The sequence below is a fragment of the Sinocyclocheilus anshuiensis genome, unplaced genomic scaffold (genome assembly GCF_001515605.1).
Source record: "Sinocyclocheilus anshuiensis isolate Anshui unplaced genomic scaffold, SAMN03320099.WGS_v1.1 scaffold727, whole genome shotgun sequence".
NCBI lineage: Eukaryota > Metazoa > Chordata > Actinopteri > Cypriniformes > Cyprinidae > Sinocyclocheilus > Sinocyclocheilus anshuiensis.
Genome location: NW_015551038.1, coordinates 256,424 through 272,868, shown reverse-complemented (window position 1 = coordinate 272,868; position 16,445 = coordinate 256,424). Strand labels below are relative to the sequence as shown.

At 38.4% G+C, this 16,445-nt stretch overlaps 1 protein-coding gene across 2 annotated transcripts in view; it reads right to left on the bottom strand.

The window, feature by feature from the left end:
- Positions 1-7,169: 7,169 nt before the first annotated feature.
- Positions 7,170-16,445, bottom strand: part of LOC107661366 (genetic suppressor element 1-like) — a 229,493-nt gene continuing 220,217 nt past the window's right edge. For both annotated transcript variants that reach the window (XM_016450893.1, XM_016450894.1), the window contains 7 exons: positions 15,132-15,244; positions 14,708-14,969; positions 14,311-14,424; positions 13,559-13,936; positions 8,956-9,246; positions 8,649-8,752; positions 7,170-7,619 (listed from right to left, as the gene is read on the bottom strand). In XM_016450893.1, the coding sequence (XP_016306379.1) occupies positions 7,482-7,619; positions 8,649-8,752; positions 8,956-9,246; positions 13,559-13,936; positions 14,311-14,424; positions 14,708-14,969; positions 15,132-15,244 (1,400 nt within the window). In that variant the 3' untranslated portion in view covers positions 7,170-7,481. The remainder of the gene's footprint in view (positions 7,620-8,648; positions 8,753-8,955; positions 9,247-13,558; positions 13,937-14,310; positions 14,425-14,707; positions 14,970-15,131; positions 15,245-16,445) is intronic.

The window sequence follows — 16,445 nt, the reverse complement described above, 5'->3', positions numbered from 1 at the left end:
AAAAAATGACAATCAATCCATGGTTACTGCACTTTTACTATAGTAAAACCATTGTTAATTTCCGTATTTCCATAAGGGAAAATGTATGTCCTGACAGAAAAGTATCAGTACATTTTACTCTTTTTTTTTCAAGCATAATCATATGCTACAGTTACACAAATATCCTTAAATGTAAAATTTACTTAAATATGCCTTGATGAACGAAACCATAAAATATTTTAATTCTAAGAGGATAATGGAAGTTTCTGCTGTGAACGTGACTACTAAATATAGGCTATACGTGCTTCAAAGTAGCTAAAACTACTGTTTACATGTAGTAATATGAAAGATAATAAGCAAAAGAAATGTAATAACTCTTCATTATGTTATGTGCAGGAAAAAAACACGAACTTCTGCGGAGAGTAATGTTCGCATAGTAGGTGGCGGTAATGCACCTTAACGTTGGATGCCACCCGCCATAAAACAAGAAGAAGAAGAAGAAGAGTAATGTTCGCGCTGCGCTGTTGTAACTGATCAGCGCCGCGCTGTCAGCTCGTTGGCGCTAGTAAACACGTCCTCTCTGCGCTGTCGAGTCGGTCGCGCCGCTCGGTCCATTGAGCCACACCGATGACAGGTCAGCGCGGCGCGAACACTTTAATACCGCGCTGTTTCGTCCTGCATTTGGGTTGTTTGGCTTCCCATAGCTCCGCCCACGGCGCACCTCCAGGAGCTCGGCTATTCAGGAGAGAATTGTAAAGCTGTATCTTTCTTTTATAAATATAATAAAACTAAATACTTTTTGGAGTTATGAAGGATGCAATACTACTCTATAGGTACTCAAGATTAACATGAGTGGGTGAAACTGTGTGTTATGTCACCTTTAAGTATTTTTTACCTGATCAGTTTGTGAGATTAGTTCCTAGCGCGAGATTCATTCGGTAGCGCGGTCCATTGATCAGCGCGGCGCGAGCTGTAACATCGCGCTGTTTTGTCCCACTTTCAGTGCATTTGACTTGCCATATATACGGCTAAACACCGGTTCTCTCGCTCTCAGTTATGTTGCTTCTACCAGCTGCTTATTGCTGTAGATATGCAATGCAGAGAGACGTAGACGCGATGCCCTCTTCTAGAGATGGGGCGGGAATATGCAGCTCATTTGCATTTAAAGCCATACACTCCAAAACAGCTCTTTTTTAGACACCCCCCCGCAAAATGGCATTTTCCAGATGTTCTAATAAATTATCTGTTGAGTATTTTGGGCTGAAACTTCACAGACACATTCTGGGGACACCCAAGGCCAATATTACATCTTGTAAAAAGGGGCAAATAGGTGCCCTTTAAGGTTACGTTCACTGATTCTAGCTTATCTCATTCTTTTCATGTGAACGGAGAGTGCTACACGCTTACATTCATAAATTTAAACTTTATATCTATTTAATGTGCACAATTAGGCCTATTTATTCATGTGTCACACACACCTACCTAGTGCCTTTTGATCTAAATAAAAGACGAGAGTTGGGAAATGTTACAGACATATTATCGTGATTCTCGGGGGAAGTCGTGGCCTAAACCCAAAGGTTGTGGGTTCGAGTCTCGTACCGGCAGGGATTGTAGGTGGGGGGAGGGAATGTACAGCGCTCTCTCCCACCTTCAATACCACGACTGAGGTGCCCTTGAGCAAGGCACCGAATCCCAACTGCTCCCCGGGTGCCGCAGCATAAATGGCTGCCCACTGCTCCCGGTGTGTGTTCACGGTGTGTGTGTGTTCACTGCTGTGTGTGTGCACTTTGGATGGGATAAATGCAGAGCACTAATTCCGAGTATGGGTCACCATACTTGGCCACATGTCACGTCTCGTCACGTCAAATGCAAATGCTCATTCTGTTCAGCCTATTACTTCCACTTCACTTTTATCCAAAGAACTATTTGCACTGCATTTACCAATGGGACACACAATATTCATACAAAGGTATATCCTAGAAATACTCTGTCAGCATATAGTAGCCTATAGTTCGCTTGCAAGTCGCAGCAGCACAAATTATGTACGTGCCTAGCAACATATGTCTGCTTCAAATGTTATGCGTAGTTAACAGTGAGTGGTGGTTTCAGACAATATTTTATTAAAGAGCAATATGCAGCGCTGCACTCGTGACTCTTATTCTGTCTGACAGAATTAAAAACTCGTACTGAAGGCAGAACAATTTGACCAATCAGATGAAGGGGGCGTTTCAGCGCCGCCCACGTGTGCGAATGAAATACCGAAACCATTTGTAAACCACAGACGAAACATGAGAAATCGAGCCGAAATCTCATTTCCGTTTGTTAAGCTAAACGAATAAACGAGCCGTATTTTCATTTCTCGTTTATCCATTCCAAATAGGAAATGAAATGATCAAAACGTACACGGACCATAATGCCTAATCATAAGCTTGTTCAGAAATGGTGACAAAAACTTGATTATTAAAAAATAATGTCTATCTCGTTAAATGTCATTTAAATAAATAAATATTTGAATATATTTTTTATGTGCCCAAATATTCGAATACAATATTTTTAGAAAAATACCCATCCCTAATTAACAGCCTAAATATACAACGTTAAATTTCAGCCCCTAAAAATGAAATCCCTGAGAATACAATGCATTAAAATGCAAGCACTGTTAATGCAGTGCAATGTTTCTTTTTTCCCCTTTCAATTAGTGCAGTTCAGCACCCTTTTTTTTCAAAGACATTTGTCATTATTTTACCTCTATAGAAGCTATTGAAATATTGGATTTATTGGTGAAAAGATGAAGGGAAAGGTGTTTTCACGTTTTGTGGTCTTTGGAGTTAAACAGGCTTTTTTTCAGTGTTATCACAATAACTGACCTTTAACCTCATGAACTGAAATATTCATGTTCTATTTTTTTACCTTTAATTAATTATAGATTTATTAGTTTCTTTATGATCACCATAGGTTTAGTATAAGTGTAAATGTGGACAGTCATTTGTGTACATTTCCAGGGCTCAGATTCACATGTAAAGATTTCATAGTGGGCCATTTTTGCAGTTTAGTTGTAATAAATGCTTCTGTTGAACTGCAGAGTAGGAGGATTTGATTTCTAAACCATACAGTATAGTTATCTTGGAAACTCAATGAAAATTCCAGTGGTATTTTTGATTTTTTTTGTCCCTTTTCTGGTAAGTAGTGAGTATAGTTCAAATTCTGCATGGTATAATAATAAGAATTCTATGTGAATGTGAACATAATTAAACATTCCCAAAGTTTTATGTTTCAAGGTTCACTGTAATGCTAACCCCTTTATAAATTAGTGTGAAACATTATTTTACCAAGGTTTAAAAGCAGGCCTAAAAAGCCTTAGTGCAGGGTGTAAATGCTCATTTCTGCTGGACTCTGAACTACATGTATAAACTGCGCTCAAACCTGCAGCCGGGCAGATAAAGGAGAAATTCTCTAGATTGATCTGTCATTTTCCACCTTATTGCAATATGTAGTAAAACAAAAACAGATTGAAGTTTGCTTTAATGTTCTGAAACAGATATTTGAAAATTTTACTGTTGACCGTATCATGGAATCATATCTGAACTTGAACTAGTGACCACTGCTGTGGCTTGGCATGTAAATAGTAACAGATGCTGACCAGTCTAGAGGAGAAAAAAACAAACACTGAATCAATAGTTGTATGCAATGGAGGTTTACATTTTATTAGTATTATTATTATTATTTTTTTTTTTTTAAAGAAAAAAGTTGTTTGACCATTTTAATGTTTTGTTTAAATAAATGTATTAACCTAAATTTGTACTTTTCCGGTTACTGTAACCATTTGTGACCACAAAACCAGTCATAATGGTACATTTTTTGAAATTGAGATGTATACATCTGAATAAATAAGCTTTCCATTGATGTGTGGTTTGTTAGGATAGGACAATATTTGGCCGAGATACAACTATTTGAAAATCTGGAATCTGAGGGTGCAAAAAATCTAAATATTGAGAAAATTGCCTTTAAAGTTGTCCAAAAGTCCTTAGCAATGCATATTACTAATCAAAAATTAGTGAAAAAATCGGTCAAAAATCTAAAGTTTTGATATATCATAGGATATGTACAAAATATCTTCATGGAACATTACTTACTTAATATGCTAATCATTTTTGGCTTAAAAGAAAAATCTATATTTTTGACCCATGCAATGTTTTGTTGGCTATCGCTACAAATATACCCGTGCGACTTAATACTGGTTTTGTGGTCCAGGGTCACATTTATTCAACAAAAATATGCTTTGGAAAATGGACCCTAGTGGTGGGAAACAAAAAGGAAGAGGAGGGGGAAAGATGTAGTCTGTAATTGACCATCAGAGACGTTGGCCAACATGATCATCTACTACAGGGTTGTTGTTCTACTGCTTACATATAGTATAATTACAGTACACAGTAGCAGTACTTTAGAGAAGAAACTTTAGATTTGTAGTCAAGTACTTATTGTACTGTATTTTTATTTTTTTTACAGAACTGAGAGACAACTGTCTCTTGTCAGAAGACAAAGAAACTACTATAGTATTGCAAAATAAAATAAAAAAGGGCATTACCAACAGTAATGCACTTTGGCAGAGGATGTTTTATTTATTTTAACTGTACAGTATACTGTATTGTGTATTCATATTCAATTCGTTGGCATTTGAACTTTTCTAGTGCTTTTAATCTACTGCACAATCTCTTTACAGTAGTGTAATTAAAGTAAACTTTTGCTGTATCTGCACCCCTTTATGTTATAAACTATAATGGACATTGACTTGCAAAATGATTCCTGATTCCCATAAGGGGGTTTTTGTAACAGTATTTTGAATGGAAGTCTGAGATTTATACAAGTTGAAATTGTGTTTATATTTGTGAGAAAATAGTGCATTGTTTCAAGAATTGTTAGCAGTCAAGAAAAACTGTGACCTGTACTTTTACTGTGGTCCAATCTTTCTTGCACACTGAGTGCCATTGTTCAGATCACACAAGAAGGTTACTAATTTTTATTTTCAGCACTTTACTCCTCGTCTACATCTGGTGCACCATGCTGCAACCTGCAAAGGTATGCACAAAACAACAAAAAAGGCATTAAACAATGTTTCACTTGTAGTCATATCTTATTGAATAATATTTGAAGCCAAAAAGTGGAGAGTGTGTGACCACCATAATGATGTATTCCTTCTGGACATAATAAATTCTGCATGTCAAAACATACTTTACATACATCAGCAAAACAAAACATACATCAGCTTCAAATGTTTTTTTTTCTTCATACCATTCATTCAGGTGTATGACTGTTCTATTCATGTGTTGTGAAGGAAAAAAAAAATCCAAGATTCTTCAGAAAAAAACAAACAAAAAAACCTTATGGTTGGGCATTTAATGTTTAAAGTCAGAGTAATGAGTGACAATGTGTTTTTATGTATGAAGTGCTCATAGAATTTTGGAAGAGAATTACTGTTTTGGAAAAGAATGTTGTGGGAAGAGGTTTTTGTTGGATACAAAATAAAACACAGCAAACACATTTTTTGCAATATTTAATTTTTTTGTCTGAAATTACAGCAATATATCCATAAATACCTAATTACTACACTCAACAAAGAATATATTACATTACAATGAATTCAAACAAGTACATAAAAAAAAAGAAAAGAAAAGAAAAACAAACAAAAAACCCCCATGGTTTCACAGCATCTAATATCCTCCATTATGTTTGGGTGTGACTGTGTGTGTGCATTGGGCAGGTGTGTATATGCTCTCATCAGGCAGTGGTAGTGCTTCATGTGAAGCAGGTACACACACACACACACACACACACACACACAAAGTGATCACACTGATGGCACGCCTGCTCGGGGTCAGCATAGCCTAAATAAATGGCAAGCAAACTCCTCACCTGTGCTTCAAAGATGCATTTGAGAAACCTGTGTTTTACCCTTGCACTAAATTCTGATCAAAAAATGGTGTGTGCGGTCTGTCTATAACTGCATGCTGTATGTGGTGCTGCATACACGAGATACATGTGATGTGCAGCACAAGTGATGGAGGTTGGGTTAAGTGGCAGGAAAACAAACAGGTGTGTCATTCCCAGATTCTACATCATCTAAGAGAATAATATAAAAAGGTAGAAAATTAAAGATATTACAGGCAGTCAAGAGTTCATTTAAGGCCCATATTAATGCTTTTGTCAATGACTCATGATCATGTTAAAATGCATCATTCATAAGCAATGGATATAAAAAAAATAAAATCTTGGCAAACAAGAACGTCTTCGGGCAAAGCAGTTTTTTTGGGGGGACTTTTGCAATTTTCCAATTAACTCTCAGCAGGACTGACTTAATTCTTCAACTTGATCAAGCTTTGCTTTCAACATTTTGGCATGCCACCTCTGAAAATTTGGCACAGTAATTGTCAATGGCAAAAATGTTTTGTATATCAAACAAATTATAATTCTTATTGTACAACAACATTTATGGATTTAATTTTTGTGCATGTCAGTTCATCGCTTGAGCCCTCTGTGCACACAGGTGAGATATAGATTTCAGAATATCACATTCTAGTAAAAAACGCACTTTAATTGAATGAAACAGAAATCCAAAAAGAGGCTGCATGCTGCTTCATGATAAAAAAAAAGACAGCTCCGTTTAGCAGTCTGGAACTTTGTGAGACGAGTGACCACTAACCAATAATAAAAGATAGTAGACGTCCTGGGTCCTACAATTTCAGTGGATATGTCATCAGAATGCAGGGCTCAAGTTATCCTGTAAAGCATGGCCTTGAGGGAAAAACGTTGGCGGTATGTCCTGGGGCCATTGCTACTGTAGTTCAGGCAAAAAGGAAGTGATATTATCACTCCACAAGTCCTGAAAGGGTTATTCTGACCAGCAGCAGAGCAAACACTAAAAGTAAACCTTTTAACGCCCAAAAGCATCAATATATTAGAAAAAAATGGCAGGCTTTTTTTTTTTCTTCCAAAGAATTAAAAACATACAAAATTCTTTTTCCGTTGTTTTGAAATTATTTACAATACAATGCTGAAGCACCTCTTTAAAAAATGTTATTCTAAATCTTGAAATAAAAAATTTTCCTTTATTTATTTGATGTTTTTTCCCTTCCCTAGATCATAAAGAGTAGTCTGTCATAACACAGTACCTCCAGATAGTTCTTCAGGTTTTTTTGTCTTTAAGTGCATTTCTAGGCGTGACCTCCATGGTAAAGAGATGGCAGATGGGCTGAGCTGCATTTCGACTGGCATTCTTCTCTCTACGATGCAGTATGGCTGTCCCTGCGAGCTGGAGGCATTCAGAGGCTTTGACGTGTTCATGCGTGATTTTGCCCACAGGATGGCATCACAAGGGATGGCAAATTTGTGGGCCAGATGTTCTGTTTCTCACCATCACTATCCAGGCTCTCGGAGTGGCCTGAACATGGGTCTGGGTTTGGGGGTTTGTAAGGGATGTGGGAGGTTGTTTGAGTGGTTGGTCGGTGTCACCTGGGTGGATAGCCCTTGAAGTGACTCCTAGACCAGGGGCTCTGTGGCAGCATCAGGCACTTCTTAAAGTACTCCAGCTCTGCCTGTAGGTTCTCCCTCTCAGCCGCAAGCTTCTGCTTCTGAGCCATCAGCTCCTACAGAAAAAATGCACACGTTACCTATGAAACATCATCTGGGGAGGACCAGGTACCTGTTCAGATAGGATGTCTGACATGATCTGGCGTCCAGGCTGGATCTAATATTTATGGCGTGGAGGCATGACCCCGACATATGTGTATGTTCACTCAACAGTATTTGTGCACCGCACTTAGCATTCCCATGAAAGTGATGTAGAGTGATATGAAATAAGAGGACAGTAATTCAACAAACTGTAAACACAAGCGGTTATACAGTCGAACCAAAAATTATTCAGACACCAGATATAATTTTTTATATATTTTTTTACTAGTGGGTGCAGGAAACTATAGTTCCTTTATGTAAGTGAGGATTGCAAAATAAAGAAACTGACATACCCAAAAATTCTTCATACAGTGGACTACCAGTAAAATTGACACAAAATTTGCGGCCAAAAAAGGGTGCAGGAAACTATAGTTCCTTTATGTAAGTGAGGATTGCAAAATAAAGAAACTGACATACCCAAAAATTCTTCATACAGTGGACTACCAGTAAAATTGATACAAAATTTGCGGCCAAAAATTATTCAGACACTTTGACCTGACCGAGTTTTGCGTAAACGTTTTTTCTTTAATTGCTAATGCAACCTTTCTACACCACAGACTGAACAAAATTAAGCATTGCTTGGTAATTGGTTGACCTAAATTGATATCATCTAATTGTGTACAGCTGACAGCTATTCAACCTAATTCATTACATACCTTTCTATCAAAGTTATCTGACATTATCAAGATGAATTTGTTCTGACACTGTTTAACTCTGAGTTCTTGTCATATTTTATTACAATTTTCTAAACTATAGTGAATAAACTGTGATAATGTGAGAAATGTTGAAGGTGTCTGAATAAATGTTGGTTTGACTGTAGGAGACACATCTGAAATGCACGTTAAAATAGAAACAGTAATGCGTCTTGCCTGACCATTGAAAATACATCTTAATATCAGGTAGAAATGGAGTCTAAAAGAAGTTAGCATTTGTGTGTTTCTTACCCCCATTGAGTGTGAGAGCTGTTCAGCAGTTAGACTGAGATTATAGTGATGCACTTCCAGCCGTCTGCACTGACTGTGGAGAACTTGTCGCTCAATGCTTTGCTCTAGAGTCAAACAGAGAGAAAGAGAGAGGGAGCGGTAAGACTCCTCAGGTCCTCCCTCTTACATTCAAGAAACCCCTGGCATCACATACACCAACACACCACAACTTAAGGATTTGCAGAGCTACTCTTCTGTTGACCAGAACTATGATATCCTTCATGCAACAGTACTGATAGGGACCCAATCTGCTGAACACACATCTTACCTTCTGCATAATCTTGATACGCTTCAAAGATGGCTTCAATGCCCTGCCACCTAGATGTTGTGGGCTCGTCCTCCTCTGTGTCATCTTCCTCATCCTCAACCTCTTCCTCAGACTCCTCTGTGGAGAGCTCCTGGCGGGAAGGCTGTGGGGGGCAGTGCTGTCCATTGGGCTGCAATGAAGGAGGGTGTGGGTGGGGTTTGGACCGGCCTGGTGTGCTCTGGAGCTCAGGAATGTTATAATGCACAGATGAATCTACTGCGTTGTTCTGTTCTGACATGACCAAGGCACCACCTGATAGAGGAAAAGATGTGTTGATTCTATTAGCTGCTTTTTACACTAAGCCGGACAAGATTGTCAGTTAAAATGAAACCTAATGTACAGTATTTCAATTTATGCAAAATGTTCTCTGGGAATCACACCATGGGTTTTGCATCGCTAATACCATTCTCTAGTGTTTCCCAACCCTGTTGCTGAAGACACAACAACAGTGCACATTTTCAGACCCTTCTGATTCAACTCATTAGCTTATTCCTGATAGAGGAAAAGATGTGTTGATTCTATTAGCTGCTTTTTACACTAAGCCGGACAAGATTGTCAGTTAAAATGAAACCTAATGTACAGTATTTCAATTTATGCAAAATGTTCTCTGGGAATCACACCATGGGTTTTGCATCGCTAATACCATTCTCCATACCAACCAACCCTGTTGCTGAAGACACAACAACGGTGCACATTTTCAGACCCTTCTGATTCAACTCATTAGCTTATTAGTAAAGAGATCAAGACCTGAAATGGATGAGTCCGATAAGGGAGACATCCGTAATGTGTCCCTGTTGGTGTACTTCCAAGAACAGGTTTGAGAAACACTGCTCTACCAGTTGAGCTTAAATTGAGAATCCTAGCATAAATGGCACTACCAGGTATCCTAGAAGGCAGCTTAATAATGTTTCCTACCTTATGCAATAGTCTCTGCATCTATGATCCCTTTAAATGTTGCCTACATAAGAATTTGAAACAAAGCCATTTTCATTGTGTAATGCATAGGCCATTTCTATTTGATTCATTCAGGAAACATTTACGTTTTTCAGTCTTGTGTCTAGCATTTCTGACAGATTATAAGCAAATCGGTATGTACTCACAAGCTACTTATTTGGTATCGATACTTGTAAATAATATCTATATTAAAATTATATTAATACAAAATGTGGGTTTTTGCATGACTTTCAAATGTTTTAAGTACATTTAATACAGTTTGATACATTTGTTATTAATGGCCAGTATGTGTCATTTAGATGTGATTTGTTTTAAATAGAATCACATACATAATCAGTATCAGTATTGTTAAAATTGTATCAAAAAGTATCGAATTTGATCAAATTAAAAAAGTTTGATATCACCCATCCCTAGAAGGTTCTCGCCAGTGGCTGCACAAGCACTGATGACAAAACAGATGATTCACAATTGGCCAGACTGACCAGTCACAGGTGTTTAGCGTTTATTCTAGGTGCATCCCATTTTGTGTAATTATGCACTACTCTAGGCTGTTTTGTAGTATAAATAGTGATTAGTGTGTTTACACTGAAAATTACAAAAAATAAAAAGTGCACTTTAAATACCTGGATGACACTTTTAATTAACCTCATCTCATCCACTTCATCAGTACTGAAATAAGCAAACACTGCACAAGTGTCATTATGGGAAGCAGAAAGTGTCAGACTTGGCGCACCGCTATCAACTTATCAACTTATTATCTGGGCATTTCAAAACGTGAAAATTTCTAGATACCTTGTTTTCTGAATTATTACGACTTTCAGAATGAACATGACCTTCTTTTCCATTGACCAGTTAAATTTTACAACACTGTGTGTTTCTTGTGTAAAAATATTGTCTGCTTTTCACATTGATCTGAACAAAAGCAGCAGATGGGCAGAATAAAAATGCTAATTCACTTTCTGACTGTAGTTGGCGCTTATGGAACAGAAGAAATACAGTTGTTAGAATGGCTACCCTTGTACACAAAGCAGCCCTGTGCAAGTGCAACGAAACATCTGTTTCTGACACCTGTTTGTCATGAAGAAGAATGGAAGCCACAGTATTTACATGTATTCAAACAGCCATTCAGATTTTTGTATTTGCTTTGGCGTTTATTATACATGTAAAAATGCCTTTTTTTCCCCAAACACTTGCTTACACTCACATATTTTTGCATTTTAATCTGTACTGAAACATGCCAGTTCAAAAAATAATATTCTCTATTATTATTATTATTATTATTATTATTCTCTTATAATTTTCAAAACCCAATGGCAGGTGTTTTTGCTTTATTAAAGGATTAATTTCACTAATCTTTGATACATTTCTTTGAGTGGTTAAACGAATGGTCAATAGTAAATTTTAAAATTCTGCTTAAAGGACACCTATTATGCAAAATCTACTTTTACATGATGCTTGAGCATAAATTTGTGTGTGTGAATATAACCACCCTACAATGATAAAAATCCACCCACTCCTTTTTTAATCCCCATTAAACTAAATCACTAGGCATGCTGTTTTGATTCTCTAAGCAATATGACATCACATTGCCACGGGGGCTAACTGGCAATCCTGCATTGCCATAGTTTCCACCTTCAGCGATTGTACACTGTCCTCCATTTTCTCTGCGCATGAGCAGCTGTAATGTCATCAATGTCTTGTAAGCTATCCCAGGTGCTCTGTGTTTAAATGTAAGACTGAACATAAGTCTTCATTTTTTCCCAACATCTGAGCCACTGTGGAATACTTCTATTTTTCAAGGTAATGCACCTAAATACATCTATGTCTGTGCAAATAATTTCACTCCAGACTGCGTTGTGAATGTAGTTATATTTACATTACATTTAGTCATTTAGCAGACGCTTTTATCCAAATGAGGACAATAAAAGCAGTCAAAACTAACAAAAGAGCAACAATATATAAGTGCAAATGACAAGTCTCGGTTAGCCTAACGCAGTACATGTAGCAAGGTGTATATATATATATTATACACACACACATATACACACACATACACAAAGAAAAACAAGTAGATAGAATAGAAAAAATAGAAAGCTAGTGTTTGTTTTTTGTTGTTTTTTTTAAATAAAGAATAAAAAATAAAAAAAGATAAATATAGATAAAGTAGAATTAAAATAGAATAGAAAGTGTTAGAGTTAGAGGGTCAAATAAATGTGGAACAGATGTGTTTTTAGTCGTTTCTTGAAGATGGTTACGGACTCAGCTGCTCGGATTGATTTGGGCAGGTCATTCCACCAGGAGGGAACAGTTAATGAAAAAGTCTGTGAAAGTGATTTTGTGCCTCTTTTAGATGGCACAATAATACGCCGTTCACTTGCACAATGCAAGCTTGTAGAGGGCACATAAGTCTAAAGTAAGGAATTTAGGTAAATGGGTGCAGAGCCAGTGGTGGTTTTGTAGGCAAACATTAATGCCTTGAATTTAATGCGAGCAGCTACTGGTAGCCAGTGCAAATTGATGAACAGAGGTGTGACATGCGTTCTTTTTGGCTCATTAAAGATTAATCTTGCAGCGGCATTTTGGATTAATTGTAGAGGTTTGACAGAAGTGGCTGGAAGACCTGCCAAGAGAGCATTGCAATAGTCCAGCCTGGACAGAACAAGAGCTTGAACAAGGAGTTGTGTTGCATGTTCTGAAAGAAAGAAGTTATAGTGCTTAGCTAACATTTTAACTGTATTTGTATGGGTACGATATCTAAGTATTGTAATTGTCAGCGCCGCGCTTGTAAGATTAGTTCTCTCCTGCAACATTGTGCTGTTGTGCAACAACAGAGAGACCACTATGCCCTCTTCAGAAGAGGGGGTGGGAATATGCAGCTCATTTGCATTTAAAGTGATATTCACAAAAACTGCTCTTTTGTAGACACGCCCCAAAAATGACCTTTTCCAGATGTTATAATAAATGATCTGTGGGGTATTTTGAGCTGAAACTTCACAGACACATTCTGGGGACACCCAAGACAAATATAACATCTTGTAAAAAGGGGCATACTAGGTGGTCTTTAAGTAAACATATCTTTATATTTATGTCTTAAAATATAAATATACTGAGTAAGACAATTTTTTGTGGTATGTCACACACATATAACACGTATGTCGCAGAACACTGGCTGTTTGTGTTCATTCAGATGCAGCTAAATTAAGCTTGTTCAGACTCGTCTTTTGCTGTGAAATCTGATATCTCCCATGCATGATTGTGTGCCCACAAAACACATTTTGTGACATATGTAGCTGCAGATTGATTTGTTCCAATCTAACTTCCCTTCTCTCATGCAACAACATCTCTTCTCTGATGATGTATACACTGGAGCAAGGGACACTCAAATGAGATCGCAGCAATAGCAAACGAGAACAATCCAATCAATTCTCAATAAACAAAATGTCCCACCCTACATTTTTTCTTGTTCAAGAAGTCATTTCACTCAGATATGTCACAAACAGAAAGAAAAGACTATCACAACTTTAATTTTTAATGGTAACTTTAAGTTAGCGGTTAAGTATGTAAGCAATGAAATAACAGAATCTTAAAGAGAATTTGAACTGCTAATTACCTTTACTCTTCTGCAGGGCTTTTTGGGTGGACTGCAGTACTGATTCGTGGAACTGCTGGGCAAACTCCTCAGCAATGAAACTCTCCCAGGGTTTGGTCTTTCCGTTGACATTAACAGAACTTTCTTTAGTGAACGGGGGCTGTCGCACACTGTTCAGTAGACTAGAGCTCTTGCCTGGGATGCTGTCATTGACTCGACATTTGTCAGGTAATGCAGCAGGCAAGGAAGAGTCTTTCAGTCTTAAGGGATCTGAGAGAGATCTGTGCTGATCCAAGTGCGAGAGGGGTTCCGCTTGGGGTTGGGGCACAGACACAGAGGGGGAGGGACTGGGAGGCCGTCCATTCAGCAGCTCATCAGATTGGATTGTAGATGACAGGTCTGCACAATAAATAAATATATAACTACAATAATCTAATGTTTGCAGGTTAGTGTATTCATGAACATAGCAAAACATCAAACAGGCTCTCGACCAGAGTGGACTGAAGGGATTTTGAAGCTATCATGAGGAGTATTTTGTACATCCCTGACAGTGTAACACAGATGCTGTGCATCTCCTGAGGGTCATCCACAGTAAAACACTCATTACATGCTGTGGTAATTAGCTGAGAAAACAGACAGTGATGAACATCTGGAGCTGTCAGCTGCTTTCACACACTGACAACACTCCACACTGTGTGCACACAACGCGACTCACTGCATGGACAAACACACATGTGCACACACACACACACACACACACAGTGTGAACTGACCTGAGCATAGGGCTGCAGGGCTCCTGCACAGCGGGTGAGGGTTGTGTCTGATGCTGTCTAGAGTCACGCTCTTTTGTTTTATGGCCTTCAACAACTTCTCAACCCTCTCATTATCTGAAACACAGGAAGAAAAAAAAAAAGCAAGAAAGACAGACATATATTAATGTTACAGCTTGTGATAGTATATTCTTGTATGTTTGCTGCCAATAGATCTGAGGTGAGAGCAACACTGCTTTACACTTGGTCCTCATCAAGGCTTCTACCACCCCTTGCCAGTCCTGCTTCAAATTGTATAATACGACTCTGAAGTAAGCTCTAGTGTGAAAATGTCCAGATAAAAAAAACAAAACAAAAAAAAACAGAGCATCAATATGAACACAACAGACAGCACGAGTACCTCTTCTCTGCTGCTGAGTGACGTGGTTGAGGCTGAAGATGGTGAGGAAGCATTTCTTTTCCTCTAGTTCAGGGCTGTTGTTCATGTCCTCTGGGGTGAAGCGGGTTATTAGGGGGGCAGGAGTAGGCCGCTTGGTCTGAACAGCTGGCGGGGAAAGACTCCTCTCTCTCAGCATGCGCCTCCTCTTCCTCCTCTTCACCTCCATCATTTCCTCCCGACGGGCCAGAGTCATCAGGTCAAACATCTGCAGAAACTCCACCTTCTGTAGGAAGAGAGGGTTTTTCTCAATAAATACTGATTTACTGGGACAAGGTCATTAGAGTCATAGAAGGAATCATCAAAAATCCAAAAATCTACACAAAGCAGCAATATTTACAAACATTTGATAACTATAGTAGTAATGCATGAGACTGTGGTGATTCACCTCAGCGGAATCATCTAGTTTGAGTGGTGGCTGTTCTGCGACCTTCCTGAGATGAGCTCGCACCTCTTCCTCGTCACTCTCATCATAAGAGTCATCCAGCTCATAGTAATAACCTGAAAAAGATATCACTGAACACTCAACAGCTCTTAGAAATGACCTACAAATTATGTAAGCTTGACCCACTGGATAAAAATGGTACAAATAAAGCCCAAAGAATACTCAATTTTTGACTTAGCATCAAACACTCAGCCTATGAAAATACATTCAAATTGATAATGTGCACAAACCCACTAGAAACTAGAGGTCGACCGAAGTATCAGTTTTGCTGATTAATCGACAGTGATAGTTGATTGCTAGAACTCTCGGCTATTGGCAAAAATCCATGCTGATAGTTTTCTGGGTTGCGTCCATTGCTGGAGTGGCTGAGAAGGGTCTGCTGTCATTATACAGTGCGAGAGCGGCCTCTAGAGGTGGAAAATCACTGACACCTCGTGTTGTTTGTTTTGACACATGAGGCTGTGCAGATGTGGATTTAAAAGCAGCCACGGAAAATCCTGCCATGCCACAGAGCGCCATTCAAAGTTTTCCATTAAATTACATTTGTCCCAAATCGCTGTCAATGTACATAATGACTTCACCACAGGCTGTAAAATTGTGCATTTTCAGTCAAACATTTGTCTTTCTGTGGCTCTAATAAAGTCTGCATGCTTGATATAGAGCAGGGGTGCCCAAACCTGTTCCTGGAGATCTACCTTCCTGCAGAGTTCAGCTCAAACCCTGATCAAACACAACTGAACCAACTAATTAGGATCTGAAGGAGCACTTGATAATTACAGACAGGTTTGCTTGATCAGGGTTGGAACTGAACTCTGCAGGAAGGTATATCTCCAGGAACAGGGTTGGGCACCCCTGATATAGAGAGCTGTAATATAGATCACGCTATCTCTTTCCGTTTGCTCTGTTAATTTAAACACCAAACTTAAAACTCATCTATACTGCTTTATTCATTCTTGAAGTAAACTTTTCCCCATTTGTTAATTTAAATAAACCACTAGACCACTGCCTGAATTGAACGCAACATACACCGGTGTGTGTGTGATAACCTGCTAGTTTATCCTGTTTACACTTGGCATTAACATGCGATCACCGTGATCCGATAAAGCAGATCGGATCATCAGTCAATCAGGACACGGCGCGTTTACACTTGGCAACATGAGCTGACTTCTCTATCTGGAAAACCGATCGGATCTGTCTTTCCCGCGCAATATTTAAATAAGTCTGCAGAGAATGGCCCGTTGCAAAGTCAACCTGAAG